Raw genomic sequence first — 17,481 nt, forward strand, 5'->3', positions numbered from 1 at the left:
GCCCGGGGGGCCACCCCCGTCACTCAGTTGTATTTCTCATCAATCATCGCTTCTTTAAATACTTTTCTCCTCTTTATAAAATTACCTGTTCTTATCCATGTTTCAGGTTCATAATAATGTGAAGAACAGGAACCATGATGGTCTTTTCTTTAAAACATCGAGCTACTGCTACATTTTGCGAAATTAAGAAGAGGAAAGTTGTCCTGTTTTGTACATTGTTACCTCTCTTTCTTGGTGATTCACTGATTGTGAAACAAATTCTTATCTATGACCCTTTGCAAACTTGTCTTTCCAAACTTTGCAAATGCTAGCGCGTAAAACAATGCTTGTTACATTCCGATGCGGTGTTGTTGTCAAGTTCGCAAGTCCCAGACGAGAATGTGTGTGTGTCGCGTTTGGCGGCGGTGCTGTCAGCCCTATCTCCCTGCCCATCAGGGTTGACCCCATGTAGAACGATTTCTCGCAGGTTATTCCTCACGCTTATCGGTCTCCAGAAGTCCTGTGTGACTCACTGAACGACTGGCCGAGATGCCGACATCAGTCGCGCGGTTTCCACATTTCCTGGCTGTTATAAATCCATCAAACCGACAGAAACACAAAGAAGGAAATGGAAAACAATGGAAAGTCTGGTTGTCGGTTTCCAGCAGAACATAGCGGTGGATGTTGTTGTCATTCTTACACCTAGATCCGTGTTCGATAGGTTTTAACATGAGCCCTTGGGCGAGAAAATACGATAACTGTCAAATTTAGAGTGGATCTAAATATTTATGACCGTCTGGGGTAATATATTTGCAATCGATAGCCTTTTCAAACCTTTTACTTCAGCCAATCATTTTAAAGTTTATAAAGCAAGAATTCAGGAAATAACATTTGCTTTACTATAGTCTAGAGATAAGCCCTACCTTATGAGCCAAACATAAATGTAAAGCTGGCTCATGATTTGCGTAGTAGATTTTGTAATCCGAGCTCCTCGCACCATATGTGCACCAAAAAAGCTCGTTATCCATCTATTGCATAACAGGCCCGAAAGCTACATCATTACTATTGTGACGATTGATGGAAAATGGCAAAAAATACAAACACGTTAAGACCACCTGAGCACAGATTGTGACAGAACAGCGCGTTTCTCACGACTGTAACTCTGATTGACGCTCTAAACCGCAGGAACATGGTAGAACATTTGTACGGGCGCCCCAGCTGGGCCGATCTAAAGTCAATTAAGGGTTCTCTACTGGGCGGGGTGAGAGGTTATCTTGGAGGGCCGGGCGGACGTCTAGCGGGTATTGTTCTTGGTAACTGTAGGTGACATTAACGCGGGCGGGCGGAGCCGTCAGCAGCGAGCCGCACCACACACATGGCGGGGGCTCGGCTTACCCGGCCCGCATTCCTTCATTAGCGCTGCCCCGCCTTACTGGCTTGTACAGGATGACTTACAGGACAGGGCGTGAAAGTACACGGGGAGGGGGGCTGCCTTTGGTCCCTACTAGACTCTATAAATCTAGGCTGATGGAAAAAGTAGAAATTGGCCCAAAAAAATGAATAATATGCCAGAGGATTTAGCCGGCCATAGACTAGAGTACAGATTGCAACATTAGATTCTAGCAGAAAATAGCAGGACACAAGTAATACTATGAAATCTCCCACCGATTTTTAGCTTTAAAAATAAACCTCATACTTGTTACGTTAGACTTAAAGAGTAAACGAGGTTTGTGTGAGTATACAAAGATACAACTTTATTACAAGGCGATTTGCACCATCACTAAGAAGTAAGAACGATACAAAGTGTTACAATCTGCTGTATCGTTCACACTGTAGAGGATTTCCCGCGTAAACACGGCAGAGCAGATCCCGCGGTGTGGACCAACTGTGCTGCCCCGCCCAGGAAAATGTGCCGACAAATCACTCCAGACTTACAACAATTCATCATCCGTTTTAGAGAGGTTAAATTTCGGATAACACGTAGTATGGTTGGGGGTGTAATGTGTGCTTATATTAATAGGATGAACAGGCAAAAATACAAGGAAAAACGTCTGCAGATATTAGAAGAAATAAAGATATAACGTTACTCCTATTTTCCTGACAACAATCCACAATTATCTTACCTCAGTATAGGTACATGTTATCCGAATCCTCTATGCAATTATTTCCACACTATCCTGACTTATCTGTCCCTACAAACTGCCCTAATTCGCCCCTTAAAATAGACATTTATGAATGTCTCTTCACCTTGTATTGTACACACTCCATCTGTGTTGGTTGATAAAAATAGTCGCTGCCCTTTCTCGGGGGTTAACTATTGGCCCGCCCACCAGTGGATATGTCCTATTGTGACATGATTTGCTGTAAACAGCACTTCTCACCTCAGTGAATATGCTAATTGTCTTTTAATAAACTCGTAATATACTCCGGACCCGTTCCGCAAATAGGTGTGAACAATGGGAGGTGTTGGTCCATAACAACACCGATGTGTACAGAGATTCGGTCAGCACAGAAAGATATAGGCTCGGCCCTCAGGTTCTGAGAGTATATAGGAAACAAAAGTTTAGAAGATAGTTGCTTTACAAACGCCCGTGCCAAAGTTGTGAGGCTATAATTACGAAAGGTTGTTGTTTGGAATTGTTTGAAAGAAATGAGGATTAAACTTGACCGTTCTGTAACGCGTTTCGTGTGTGGGCAAGGTGGGGAGGGGAGCATGGAAATACTGAAAGGACAGACCGCTTTTCTCCAGAATGTGCCTCGCAGTCTCAGTGTGAATGGATCAGAAAGTTTCGGCGCAAAGAGATCAGTACATCGAGCCTCAAATTGTCCCTAAAACGTTCTGCAAATAAAAACAAACAATGGGGGTCAGTGGCCCATGTGAACGAGACTATGTACACGGGGACCTGGGGTCGAGAGTACCTCAATCCGTACAATGAAGGGACTCCTGACTGTGTGTAGGCTTCATGCCGATGAAGTCTTACAGTTGACATGACCTTTCTTCTCTTTTTAAGATCTCCCTTTTGATAATCAAGTTCTTTTCGTAGAACGTATGTGAAGATTTCATACAAGTTGCTGTATCTGTCACAGATCTTGTAATTGTTAGTCTTTATAAGGAAACTTTACTAGATAACGTTACATGTAAGATTTACATACCTTCAATTTAGCTATCTGCGAATTGTCAACAATGTTAGATATTTACCTGACCTAAAATCGTCTTTCTATACCCTGGCACTGACTTAAATGATTAAATGGCTGACCGCAAATGCGATAGGATGGTTTGGTTGATGTCCCACTTAGCAGCGCCAAAATCATGCAAGCGAAGTTTTGGATCTGAGATCGAGAGAAAAACAAGTATTTTGTGGTGTCCATTTTTTCCTCTGTTCGCACATCTTTGCTGGCACGCACATGGCAAGTGAGAAAGACTATCTGTTCTCTAAGTGTTTGTCTTGACGTCTTGGCTCCCATAAGAAAACACGAGTTCGCGCGAAGAACAAACGTTTCCACAGGTGAAGCCTGCGTGCTGAGTGCAGCGGCCATCCTCTGCTGTGTATCCAAGGGCCGTGCCAAAACAAGATCGCTGTGTTCCTTCAAACTCTGGAACCAGAAAAAACACCACACGTAAATGTGGGTCACGTCGACGTGAAGAGAAATGGACAGATAGGTTTTGACCGGCGTATGTGAGATTTGGAGGTTAAGCATATGGGGGAGGGGGCAGGAACTTTGTATAGAACGCTGTTGCATTTGTACTGACATGATGCGATAATCTAGGCATTGTAAAAACAGGTACATGAGAAACTACGTAATTGTTAAGACACTGCTCAAGCATTAGACTCTAGACTCATCCCAAACTAGAACTGTTGTTATACCCTAATCGTTATGCAATAAAGCTATCACCACCGTCTGTTGGTCATCAGAACAACTCATTACGACTGGATGGATTGATTTTATCATTTGTATGTTAGTGGGCTGTGAAAAACTTTAAAGATTTCTGTCCCTAGACCCAGATTGCTTTGCACGGTCCTGCAGAGGAACTTCCGGCTTCGGGCCCCTAGCAGCTTCTTCTAGAACTGCAGGGGGGGGGGGGGATATTTGGAAGAGAGTAATTCAATAAGGGGTATCAGATCGTCGTGTTTTTTGTATGTAAGTAGCTTATGTGATGATTGACATAAACACATAAAACAGATGACAATCATCATGGCCAATATTGCCGTTTTGCTGAGAGAAAACGACCAATGTGGTCCGTGTGCATCCCTGGTTGTCGCCCCTGTACGTGATTTTGATCTGTTGAAATGGTGACTTGAGAAGGGCACAGTGTCACCATGATTCGTATGGTTGAGTTTCATGTTGTCATTCGTATGGTTGAGTTTACATTCCTCCGTTAATCGCTGTGGTGATTTTGTAACAACCAACGTAATTGGTGCAGGTGGACCAGAGAACAGGTTCGGCGTTTAATTAGGTGTACGTAAGTCCATAATAGCGCCCTTGGCTGTTGACCTTGAGAACCCCCGGCATGACAACATTACCAGACACGACGCGTGGCAAACACAGCTCTGAATCCATGATAGCCTAGCCTGGATGCCAGACTGTTTCTAGGGTCTACAACTCTACATCAGGCCAGCTTCTCGGCTCTAGGATAAACATGCCCCCACTCCAAAAGTCTATCGGGGGAGATTGGTGAGATTTGCCTTGAGGCGTGCTCGCCCTAAAACCGAGGATCTGACATGATGTAGACTCTAGAAACAGTCTGGCATCCAGGCTGACCATAGCCCAGAGAACCAAGTAACGTTCGACCAAACCTCGTCTCATTACGTAAACTTAATTTGCGTAGCACTTGGAACCAATACATTTAGGACGTCCGCCAGGGGTTTACCATCATTCTTAAATGTTACTGTTTTTGTCAATAAAACCCATAAAACCCAACCAGACAGTGTAAGATACTGATCCAGGCAGATTTGAATAGATTTTTACTTGATGACTGAACATTACAACCAGAAATACTGAGCATTAATGTACTGGTAGACAAGACGCTATACAGTTCCTGTTTAGAATTCCTTCGAAAAAAATGAAATAATTGCGTCGACAAACTAGTATCTTCGCCGGCTCAGGTGCATCTAGAAATATTCCTTCTTGGCTTCGCAACTCCCGGTAACATCATAACTTCACGTACGACATTTTTGTGGCTGAAACAGAAACGAGTGATGGCATTAGTAGGTGCTCATTTCTCGGGAGGACCGCTTGGTGCGTGTAGTTTTAATTGGCCTGCCCCTATTTGTGATGCCCGTGTCAGGGGTCGCCATGCTATATAGGTCAAGTTTCCTGGGAGATGATGGACAAGTTGAGGCTGGGGTGTATATAATGTTGCAGACGTGCACAGCCAGGTGGGCTAGTCCATTACAAGGAGTAGATCTAGGAAGACATGAAGACAACAAAAAAGGTAGAGGATACGAGAATAGAGAAGAAAGGAAAATACGCCAGAGACACTGCATACAAATCAGAAATACAGGCAAGAATTAGAATGATGACATTGCAAGTATCCCCCTTGTTTTAGATGGTACAGTCCTCTTTTGCGAGATGGGCATGTACAGGTCGTACTAATGGGTGTGTGCTTATTATGAGTAGGCGATCCCACTGACCAGGTGATAGGGACTTGTCCTTGATAAACAGACCACAGCTTGCAATTTGTGTGTATTCGTTAAGTATAGATTAGTCGTTAGACAACCACGTTTGCTTGGTTGTGGATACTTAATGTTTTGTGCTGACGCTGAGCGATTCGAAAAACGTTTTCCACATCACTTTGAGCGATCCATGTCAATTTTCTGTATTCTTTAGCCTGGTATCCAGCCGTAATATAGCTTCCGAGTCTCTTCTTTCCTCTCTGGCAATTACGTCTGGCCCTCGTCACTTGGAAAACGATTTCCGTTACATCACTAAGTAGCTAATAAATATGCATGAGTTACTATCTAATAAATATGCATGAGTTGCGCTCTTAGCTGGTCGGGTGACCTTTGGAACAAATGCGCCAATCAGGAAGTGCCATTTTTCACGTGACCTGTTGTTGATTAACAGAGGTCACGCAGCTTCCAGAATTTCGCGGGAACGGTCGAATTGGTTTTGTTGCGTATCTGGACAATATTCTCGCCGATTTCCGTCCAATTTCAAAGAGACATCATGGAATTTTGGATTAGCACCTTAGTGGCACTCTGTATGATGGGCCTGGGAGAAAAAATTCACAGAAACGGGACAGTCTTTCGCGATGTCTGCGCCGAAGAAGGTCGGTGTTCAGACATCCAACCTCCATGATTTTTGCCGACTGTGCGACTCCAACCAGAAGATCAAGGGAACGTTGCAGCATTGCAGACTTATTTTTCGAGCTAAGATAGCGCAATCGTGGGTAAAAAAGGAACCTGGTACACCGTCGCCACCACCGATTCCGATTGTGGATGTGTTGCAGTATATAGGCTTGGACGTATCGGAACAGGACGAAAGCAAATCCCACCGAATCTGCGAAGCCTGCTGCCGCAAAGTCGCAAGGGTTCGGGGGTCCATAGGAGATCTGAACGAGTGGAAAGCAAATGAAGGCCGTAAGGATGCGTGCCGCTCTCCAGTTGCAACGAGAAAACGGAGCCGCGAAACACCATCTAAGACACCGCGTGACAACAAGAAACGGGCCACCAAGACACCGACAAAAGCAGCCACGCCATCTGTAGCCGCGAAGCCTGATAAAGGGAAGAAGATGAGTCGCCTGCCCGACCGAAAAAGTGACACAAAGGTATAGTACACAATTTTATATGCGGTAAAGTGTTGACTATTTCATTTCTAATAGTAACATCGCATTTAAAACATGCTGTTGTAATTGACACGTCTCCCTTCAAAGCGAGAAATTCATCTTTTACTCGTCGCGACAAAGAAAGTAACGTAAATATTGTAGAGGGGTCACTATAAATCAAGTGCATTTTCGTGATTTTCTACGCATGAATTATAACGTTAATGGTCTGGACAGTGTTTTAGAAAAGTATTTATGTGTCTGGCATTACAAAATTTAGCAGGTCAGGGATTATTAAAGTGAAATATGCGTAACTGAATTGATGCCTAATGAAAATAAAAATAGATTTGTGATATATTCTGTGGGACATAAAGGGTGTCCTGGCAAGGTGCAAAAATTATATGTATGTGTGTAGAGATTAGAGAAGTGTATGAACAAAATACAAAAGAATGAACCCGTCTGTTATTTTTCAAGTTCAGTCACTGATGTTTTCAATTAGCAGCAAGAATGATTGACATATATGTGTGAAATGCTTCCATGTAAAAAAATACTAGAAATATATGGGAATATTTGTTGGATGATATTAAGAGGTGCACATTAATTGCCACTTCATCACGTATACTTTCTTGCCTGCCTGTCTAAGTTGGTTTTTTTCTAATTATGATTTATAGTTGGCACTGATTTCAAACTTGAACATTTTGAAATGAACATATCACTAAACATATGATTATGAGATATATTTATCACTTGTGTAGTTGTAACTTGTATTCATTATTTTATCTGCAATCATAATTTTCTGTAATCTGATAGTGATCTGAACATGGGGCAATAGCATTTGACTGTTTTCTAATTTTTTTCTTCAGCTCAGCATATCCTACCAGAGCAAAGAACGAACCCACTCGTGCAAACAAGATGTTGCTGGCATAGCTGAAAACCTTGCCAAGGGAAAGTTTGATACATGTGCTAAGATGATCATGATACACCCCACACTGAGGCTGAAGATTTGGGACCAGCTGGTACAACAGGTACAGGCAGAGAGAACCTCACTGCTAGCCACATCTCCCAGTCCCAGCATCCTTCGAAAAACGACACCGTCTGATCTACAGAACTTTTCCTACTCAGCCATGGAGACAGAGCTGAAGGAACGAACACCCCTTCTCCACATGGTACTGTCAAATATCTCCAATGATTCGCAGGTACACACCTGTGTTGCAGCATCAATTGCCATTCGTGGCAAGGAGGCTAGGATGTCTGCCCTGGCCTACATCACAGATGCCATTTTGCAGTATGGCGGTACAAAGAAATCAGCTATAGAAATGCTAGCCAAGATGGGAATTTCCACCAACCATAACAACGCAGTCGCAAAACAACATGAAATGAGCCTGAACCATGACAAAACTGTAAAGGAATGGAAAAGAGACCTTGAAGCGTACTACAACAGAGATACAAGCCAGCCAGCCTCCACCAACCCATCACTGAGCCAGCCTGCCTCCACCAACCCAGCACTGAGCCAGCCTGCTTCCAACGACCCATCACTGAGCCAGCCTGCCTCCACCAACCCAGCACTGAGCCAGCCTGCTTCCAACGACCCATCACTGAGCCAGCCTGCATCCTACAACCCATCTCTGAGCCAGCCTGCCTCGACCGACCCATCACTGAGCCAGCCTGCCTCCACCCACCCATCACTGAGCCAGCCTGCATCCTACAACCCAGTACTGAGCCAGCCTGCCTCCTACAACCCAGCACTGAGCCAGCCTGCATCCTACAACCCAGCACTGAGCCAGCCTGCATCCTACAACCCATCTCTGAGCCAGCCTGCCTCGACCGACCCATCACTGAGCCAGCCTGCCTCCACCCACCCAGCACTGAGCCAGCCTGCATCCTACAACCCAGCACTGAGCCAGCCTGCCTCGACCGACCCAGCACCGAGCCAGCCTGCCTCCTATAACCCAGCACTGAGCCAGCCTGCCTCCTACAACCCAGCACTGAGCCAGCCTGCCTCCTATAACCCAGCACTGAGCCAGCCTGCCTCCTACAACCCAGCACTGAGCCAGCCTGCCTCCACTCACCCATCACTGAGCGAGCCTGCCTCCTACAACCCATCACTAAACCTGCTTGCCTCCAGCAACCCACCACTGAGCCTGCTTTACTCTTGCAACACACCACCGCACCTGTCATTTGCCTTTGAGATAACAGACGAGGAGATGGCCATGTGTGGGCTGCAAAGTCTGAACATAGATGATGCCCCGTCACCAACCGGCTTTTGTCCCCTCCCACCTTGCACGTACGGCATCACATTCGACAACGTGAACTTTTACGTAAAGGCCCACCACCAAACAAACAGTAAACACAACACAATGCTCAACTGGACACACCATGTAGCAGTTCTAGACAGAATCACCCCTCACCACCTCCGCAACACAGGCTCAACTAAACCTCTCCCTGACCTAAACCTGGATGAGGTGCTACCTACACACCTGGATCAGCAACACACGAGAAGAGAGTTTGTCGTCATGGCTACAAGAGTCATCCCCAGACACCTTAAGGAGTTTGAGATATTCAAGGACGTCGTTGTGGCCCACATACCCCACCAATACTCCAAGGAAATGGCAGAGAAGTCCACAGAGGTATGTTTGAAATACTGTACTATATGGAATCTTTCAGTATGATTTGTGAATAAACAGTGCACTACAAAACAGACTTGTTGCATCCTACTTTATAGCTATGAGTGACTGTAATGCATGTAGTATATATGTATTTGTCAAGCTATTTGATGGAGATTTGCATGAGGTGAGTTATTCAGCATGCTTTTGAATTCTATCAAACATACATGTTCCTGCAGTGACTTAATGTTAATGCAACCAAGACCAAATATCCATGTTTCTCATGTGTTTTCACAGGTGCCATTGGGGCTGCTGTTCAAGGATGAATGCAAGACTGGGGACCTTGTTGACATCCTACTCCATTTCCAGAATGAGTAAGTTTGGTTCATATCACTATCATGTACTAAGCTGCTCATGTAAATACTTATAAAGAGTATTAGTTTTGACTTTGGGATGTATTGAACAACTGCATGTGGTGATGGACATGTCATATTAAAACAAAGTGAACTTATCTTCCTGCAATGTTCCAGGTACGTCCCACGTCAGGGAGAGAACATGGTCCCCATCTTCGTTGGCGGGGACAGGTTGTCCGAAGGCAATTCCCGCAACATACAGTGGGCGTTTGCGGAGGGAGACACACGGGAGGACCGCCTGCAGGGAATCTTTGTCAAGTTTGAAGACTGGCACGCCATCCGAAATAAACACGGGGTATGTCTTTCTTCATTTTACAAGCATGTGTGCACATAGTATTGAGACACACTAACACATGTTTGTCTGTGGTCACATTATATTTTTATGTGTGTGTGTCATTCAGTCTATACAGACTATGAATTCTACGCAAGCTAACGGCAAGACTATTACAGTTGTACAGTAGTACAATACAGAATATTTTTATAATCCCAGAAAAATTGTTTTCCAGATACACAAGTCAATCTTCTTCTCTGAGAAGTCTGCTCGAGAGCATGGCAGCATGTGCAGTAACATGAATGTCTTAAGAGCCAGCAATGCCAAGAAGGGCCCGCACCAGGACTACAACTCGTACAAAGAGTTTGTCGACAAGGACCTGGATGCCCTGATCCTGACGGTTGCCATGGACTACTTCGGCATGGACACCATGGAAGGTACACTTTTCACACCGTTATTTCTGTAACATAAATTGGTGGATGTTAATTGCATATGTTATGCTATTAATGTGTAATTTACTTACTGGTGTGGTTTGCCTGTTTTTCAAAACTTGTCTTTGTTGTACATATAATATCTCTAGATCTCCCAAAGAAGAACTGCTTTCCACCCGACATTGCTGTGGCTGACAAGGAGACCAGGCGAGCCTGGCTATCTGAGCAAGTGGGCCACATCATTGACAAGTACGTTATGCTGAAGGAAGGGGAAATTGTTTCCAATGTAGCTAGCGGGGTAAAAAGTTCCTTTTTCCCCCCAGAGCCCCTTCCCTGCAGGTACCCAGATTGTCATCGCACTTTCCGACATGAGAAAATCAGAAATGACCATGAAATTCAAGCACACGATCTCAACATGCAGCCTACACCTAACCCTAACTCATCACCAGACAAGCCAAAGGAGTCGTGCCAGGAGGAAGACTACAAAAGAAACTATACCCTGGCACGTCTCTCCTATGGCCTGTTTCTCAGAAACATGAGGGATGCTGTGAAAGAAGGAGATGGGGAGCGCCTTCAGAGACTTTACTCATTTGCAATGCTATACTACAGGGCATATGGACACACCCAATATGCTTACAGCAGTTTTCTCATGAAGGTTCAAGTTGCCTCTATTCTGTCACCACACATGGCTCACAGTCTTGTCTGGAATCGCTTCTTCAACAAAAGGGGGGGGATGGGACAAAATATCTCACTAGATCTAAACCTCGAGAATCATAACAACTTCGCGAAGAGTTTCCTCAAGAACATGGGCCCAAATCTCAATGAAAAAAGTGCTTTACGAGTCACCCGTAGTTTGCATTACCTCAAGGCATTGATGGACAATCAGAATGCAGCATTGGGTCGAAGGGGTGCTTCAGGTTACCACCACAAAGAGAAATGGGATGAAGACATTAAGTTACTCGTTGAGGAGAACAGGAAGGCTGACCTGTTGGCCGTCATCCCAGGCCGGGCATTTGAATCTTTCCCTTCATTCAACAGAAATCTGTTGCATAAGATTGACTACAACAAGACAGCAAAGTGGATGAAAGAGAAGCTTAAGTCATGGAATAAACACTACCACACTGACCTCTAAATTCACACTCGATGCTTTTGTTCTATTTTTCTCAAAGTAAACCTCATTCAATTTTTTCAACCCTGTATACATTGGAGTCTGTCTAATTTGGGAGTGCAAATGTATTTACATATCATCAGTCACGAGAACTGTTCATTCCAATGAGGCAATGTGAAGTACAACCGTTTGCATAATTTGAGCTCTGTATAAATGTATTTGCGTATAATCGCAACGAATCTCCAGTCCAACGAGACAACGAAAATATATCATTTTGCATAATTTGAGCTATGCACAAATTTATTTGTATATCAACATTGATGACAATCTGGGTCATAAGCAGCTGATTGGTACCTTCCATGGTTTCCTTGTAAAAGTGATCTATTTTAGCCCTTGTATCAAATAATAGCAAAGAAAACCTCCTGACTTTCATATGAACTTTATTGTAACATAACGATGTCCTATGAATGTACAGCCAAAGCATACAGTTCATATACAATCTTGGTCATTGCTATGTCACCAGTTATGTTAATGGTGCCCAATGTATTTCTATTGTAAATTATTGTTATATAAAACATCCATAGTAATTTGAAAGCATGTTCAATCTATTCCATTACTTGATCACTAAATATCTGAACGGTGACTGGAATTAGTGAATAGTTGTACATGTACTAAGTCTGCTTCTACTCAGGCTCAAATAGTTTGCCGTTTAGAGTCTGGTGATACACTTTTTGTAAATGTCTGTACATACAAGAAACTTAGCCCAATCTCTTGACTTTCATATGATCTGTACTGAAGAAAAGGGTGTTCTATGAATGTACAGTCATTCATATAGATTATATACATATACTGTCACTTCAGCTGTGTCACCTGTTGTGTTAATGGTGCGCAATGTATTTCTATTGTAAATTATTTAAATGTATATTCACTGTTTGTCGTATAAACTTACTGCATCCAATATAGTAACTTGAATACATGTTTAATCTATTCCATGACAAATACGTTCATTTATTAAACATGTATACAATGCTATCAGTAGGCAGCAAGTATAATCTGTCTAATCTTCTTCATAATCATACTCCTCAACATTATCAATGTCATCCACAACATTAAGCACAAGTCCTTCATCAAAATATCCAGCAAAATTGTAGTCAAAAGCTTCTTGCTCTTCTTCTACAGACAATCCCCAAGGGTAATCCCCGAGTACCTCATCTATGTTCTCAATGTCATCAAAGACTTCGCTTATAACACACAAGATTTCCTTAGCATGGTTTGGATTAAAGATAGAAAACCTGTCAAACACATACCCCAATGTGAAAATATGATCACAATTTTGTACCACAGAGTCAATTAGCCCATCGCTAAAACCTGTGCACTCAACATCAGTGGTGAAAAGTGGGACATTCTGAGACAAAGACTCCTTATAATCTCCCAGTACCTCCCTTATAAGTGCTCGCTGACGTTCATCGACATCTCTAGTTCTGGTTGGAAGTGTTATTATATTCATGAATGATTCGTGCTCAGGAAACTTCACAATGCAAGGGTCTGGCTCTGAGCAATTACATGTGCGATGACAAACTGAGCAACAGTCATGCCCCGGCTGAACTGAAATTGGACTTTCTTCAAAATGTTTGTATAAGCGTTTTCTTATGCAGTCATTCCCCCCATCCTCTCCCCGAGCAAACGCTTTAACAGCCTGGTCTGCATGTATCATCTGTACCCGGTTGTAGTAAAACACAGCATGTGCCTGTCCACCATCACGACCTGCTCTACCCACCATCTGAAGTACATCTTCCATGTCATTAGGTGGCCCAAACAATACTATCCTTGATATAGTCTTAAAATTCAATCCCATTCCTAGGGCAGTTGTGGCTACAACTACCCTACAACTCCCCATACCTAGAAATGAATTAACTACCCTGGTCTTGTATTTCTGCCATGTTGGAGCGTGATACATGCCAATAAGCAAGTTTGCTGAACACTGCTCCCCTACCCAAGCATCATCACCTAGTTCAGATTGCAGGTAATTGTATACCCTCCCCGCCAAAAATATAGATGGACTGTAGATAATGATGTGGTCCATGTCCAGTCCTTTCTTCCTAAGCTCCTTTACAATCCAGTCAAGGCAGACCCAGGAATCGAATTCTGTTTTTACCACAGACAATCTAATGTTCAGCCTGTTTGGACTGGCTTTCACTACATGTGCGTTCTGCAAGTGGAGGATCCTCACCACCTTCTTTGTAGATTGTAGCTCTGCTGATGCGGTGAGAGCTAGAATTGGTGTTCCTGTACAGGAAATGGAAACATTCAAACTAATTAAAGTACTGAATGACTGGAAAAAAATTTACTGAAAATCCAGCAAATACTTCTTAATATTAAGAGTAGAATAAATACTGCTTAAAAAGTGCTTATAACATTGCCATGGTCTCATACTGTTTGTAATATTGCTTCTAATATTGTTTCCTGTTATCTTTAATGTTGTATGTTATGTTTCCTTGCTAAAGTCACATAATGTCTGAAAAGCAAAGAATAAAGTTGAGAAAGTATAACAAATCAACTTACTAGCCTACATAATAGGCTAAAATTGATTCACAATAACAATATCTGTAAATATTCAGAATTTAAAATTGACATAGTGATGTACTCACCTTCTTTTGTAAGAGATCTGAGTTCTCCAAGTCGACTGAAAGCTTCTCTGAAGGCTTGCTTTTGTGGATCTTTAGTCAGTCCCCTGCGAAAAAATCATGTTATCGAGTTAGCTTTAAGAAGAGAGCTACGGCCTTGCAACACACACACACACAAAACAATGCATGCAACGCAAGTCAGTGCCTAATGCATATTGTTATGCAAACGACCCAGTGGTAGCGCTGTGCACGCATTACATACGTACAGCCAAGGAGGTTAAAAACAACCCAAGCAACTTGCATAGTATGTCCATGCAACACAAAAATGGTACATGCGTACTTGACAGGCAGAAAAAAAGAATATCGTTAATAAGTACCATTTGTATGTGACGTGGACCTCATCTACCACAACCGCAAGGAGATTTTCCTCATACACGGTGGACGATAGCATGTCCCTCCACTGCTCTTGGCAAATAAACCGCTCCGGGCTCCCAAACACTAGCTGGAACTCTCCATTGATGATACCAGCACGTTGATTGTCGTCTCCAAGATGTGTTGCTGTCACCCCAATTCGTGTAGCCTCGCGAATTTGGTCCTCGATTAGTGCAGTGAGCGGCGACACCACCACTACAATTGGATTCTGGCGACCCAATTTCCTCGACACAAGCGGGGCGATTTGATAGATTAAACTCTTACCAAATCCGGTAGGCAGGAGCGCCAAAACGTCCTTTCCGTCGAGAAAGGCCTTTAAGACCTCTGTTTGCTCGTTTTTCAGTGAAGAAATGCCGGGCAATTCGCCCAAAACAGACGCGATAGCATCATTTACGTCGGCTTGGGGGCCGGCCATGTTGATGATGATCGCTGTGCCTCCCGAAGAGGATCATTTGCATCGGATGAGCCTGATTGGCCCGCATACTTTCTATGCGGGGTATTTGAAATCCAACTGATATCCGTTTGATCGGGGCCAGACGTAATTGCCAGAGAGGAAAGAAGAGACTCGGAAGCTTTTGCCAGAGAGGAAAGAAGAGACTCGGAAGCTTTTGCCAGAGAGGAAAGAAGAGACTCGGAAGCTTTTGCCAGAGAGGAAAGAAGAGACTCGGAAGCTATATTACGGCTGGATACCAGGCTAGTATTCTTTGCCGTTCGCAAAACCCAATGCCTGACCAGAACGCCTACTGAAAGAACAAGTACACTTTCAGTCTTCAAACAGTAGACAATATCTACATACACTTGTAGATCAGCAATCCGAGTTTGAGACCATCAGAAGTTCACTCTCTGTGCCATCATTGGAGAACGGCAATCATTACGTTTGAAAAAAGAAAAACTTGTTTGGGGACATTTTTGTCCGAAACAGACATCTACTATAGTGCATCAACAGGTTATGGTACTTTCCTTATCAGAAAGTATCCCCTTATTCACTTAAGTATTTCAAACGCATAGAAGTGAATCCTACAATGTAGCAAATGTGAACTGGGTTTTTGAATGCATGTACCTGTAAAAATATACACAATTCCAGTTGGTTACGAGGCTGTACTTCAGATATACATTCAGTAATTATCGAAAAAGTCTAGATTCAGTGTAACTCATACGATATAGGATATACATTCAATAATTAGCCAAGGCGTAGTTCTAATCTGTGTTAGGGCGGGCTCGAATTATATGCTCGATTAGATGCTATAAATCGGGACTGAGTTACGTCATCTATAACGTTACAGATGGCATGCCGCAGAAAAGAAAACAAATGTATAATGTATTGTTGGGTCCTATTGGCCAACCACAAGCTAGCTTTATTCCAGACAAGACCGAAGTCATTTCGTCTCAAAAGACGTGGGATCGCAAATTTCAACAAACTGCTACTATTGAACAACATAGTTTCCTTTCCATCTCGTTAGACTGTTTCTATTTTTCCATCTCGTTAGACTGTTTCTTTAAAGGGTTTAACTATTAGGGATCGTAGTAAACGTTCCTAGGGGGCATCATAGGTCCAATAGCCGAGGAACTTGTCTCTGTAGACCCGGGAAACAGCCTGCAAGGTAAGATGGGGGCTATCTATGAATCATGGTGAGCCGTGGTTAGTGGTTACAGAGAGGACCACCCGGCTGTCTCATCTGGTGTGCAACTGGACAGTGTAGCCGATCGGCGGGGCCCTGGCCCTCAGTGTTTGGACAAGATATTATCACAGGCTCTGCCATGCCCACTAAAGCCTCGAGTGACATCTTACAAATCACGGGAAAATCATGGGAAAACAGGCCAAATGAAGACTGGCACACGGACATAAATCATATGTGTACTTATGTTTGTTGTGTTCGGTTTCAAAAACATTGACACTAAGATCCTGTTCTATATCATTTATTAGTATATATATAGTCTAGATGACACGAGTTACACTGAATCTATACTTTCTCAAAGAGAAAGCAAAAGACGTGGCATTTCGTTAGAATGCAGTCCTTATGTACTACAGTAGACCTTGCTTTTTGGCAATTTGCGAACAACAATTTCTTGAGGTACGAAACGTTGCGGTTTTGCATACATACCCTGGACAGGTCAGGTCCCTGGCTCCAGGGACAACACGCCCACAAGGAAATTTTGCTCATGGGCGTAAATTTGGGATAGTTTTGTAAGACCTGCTATAAGTTAACAGTACATGTCCATCTGAATTAGGGTCGCTCGTGCCAGTATACACGGCGGAAACCAAGCGGAAAATTGAACATATGTTTCATGAAACCTATCAATGGAACGGACCCCGGCATTCCCATAGGGACCCGTGTCACAGGAATGCGTTTTACGGCGTCACGGGAATGGGGAATGGGAGCCGAGATTCCCATTGGGATTTTTCATTGGGAATTTGTTGTGCTGAACATAGAAAACAATATGTGTGTGGTACACGGTGCAGGTTGAAGACAGCTAGGTCAGGCATTGTTATTCTCCAAGCAGAGGTTGGGTAGCGGGGATTATAGTGACCTGGATTTTTGCCGCTCGCTCCCCTCAAGTATTAAGTATTGTATTAAGGATGCATTGATTAGGGGTATGTGCATGAAAATTTTGAGGTAAAATTTGTGTGCAAAAATGTGAGGTAAAAAGTTGTGTGAACGGACTAAACGATGATATCCTTGTGTTAGATTTGTCATTTTAAAAAAGAGGAAAGGGCATGTCGTCAGTTTACCGACTCCTAACAACCGTAGGACGGGTGTATGAAGTCACCAATAAAGCTAGCAACATCCTTAGCACATCCCCGGGCATGTATCCTCTCCCCATACCTGTACAGACTCGCTACACAGGCTAGCGTCTA

The 17,481-nt window shown here is 43.4% G+C and overlaps 2 protein-coding genes across 2 annotated transcripts; one reads left to right on the top strand and one right to left on the bottom strand.

Moving 5' to 3' along the window:
• The first annotated feature begins 5,844 nt into the window (after positions 1–5,844).
• On the top strand, positions 5,845–12,376 carry LOC118417615. The gene is made up of 6 exons (XM_035823226.1): positions 5,845–6,748; positions 7,606–9,369; positions 9,643–9,719; positions 9,876–10,053; positions 10,265–10,466; positions 10,610–12,376. Exons 1-6 carry the CDS (start codon positions 6,233–6,235, stop codon positions 11,590–11,592), a joined length of 3,720 nt encoding a protein of 1,239 aa, XP_035679119.1. The 5' UTR covers positions 5,845–6,232; the 3' UTR covers positions 11,593–12,376.
• On the bottom strand, positions 11,992–15,192 carry LOC118417616 (Bloom syndrome protein-like). Its single transcript, XM_035823227.1, has 3 exons — positions 14,570–15,192; positions 14,217–14,299; positions 11,992–13,854 (listed from the first exon to the last, which is right to left on the bottom strand). Exons 1-3 carry the CDS (start codon positions 15,037–15,039, stop codon positions 12,626–12,628), a joined length of 1,782 nt encoding a protein of 593 aa, XP_035679120.1. The 5' UTR covers positions 15,040–15,192; the 3' UTR covers positions 11,992–12,625.
• Between the last annotated feature and the right edge of the window lie 2,289 nt (positions 15,193–17,481).

This window comes from Branchiostoma floridae, chromosome 6, assembly GCF_000003815.2.
Source record: "Branchiostoma floridae strain S238N-H82 chromosome 6, Bfl_VNyyK, whole genome shotgun sequence".
Classification (NCBI taxonomy): Eukaryota; Metazoa; Chordata; class Leptocardii; order Amphioxiformes; family Branchiostomatidae; genus Branchiostoma; species Branchiostoma floridae.

Excerpts from the sequence above, each read along its gene's own strand:
- LOC118417615 (XM_035823226.1), top strand. The coding sequence starts at position 6,233 with ATGTCTGCGCCGAAGAAGGTCGGTGTTCAGACATCCAACCTCCATGAT. Across the intron at positions 9,720-9,875 it reads CTACTCCATTTCCAGAATGA|GTACGTCCCACGTCAGGGAG; the intron begins GTAAGTTTGGTT and ends GCAATGTTCCAG. Across the intron at positions 10,467-10,609 it reads CGGCATGGACACCATGGAAG|ATCTCCCAAAGAAGAACTGC; the intron begins GTACACTTTTCA and ends TAATATCTCTAG.
- LOC118417616 (XM_035823227.1), bottom strand. The coding sequence starts at position 15,039 with ATGGCCGGCCCCCAAGCCGACGTAAATGATGCTATCGCGTCTGTTTTG. Across the intron at positions 14,300-14,569 it reads GTCCACGTCACATACAAATG|GGGACTGACTAAAGATCCAC; the intron begins GTACTTATTAAC and ends ATTTTTTCGCAG. Across the intron at positions 13,855-14,216 it reads CAGATCTCTTACAAAAGAAG|GAACACCAATTCTAGCTCTC; the intron begins GTGAGTACATCA and ends TTTCCTGTACAG.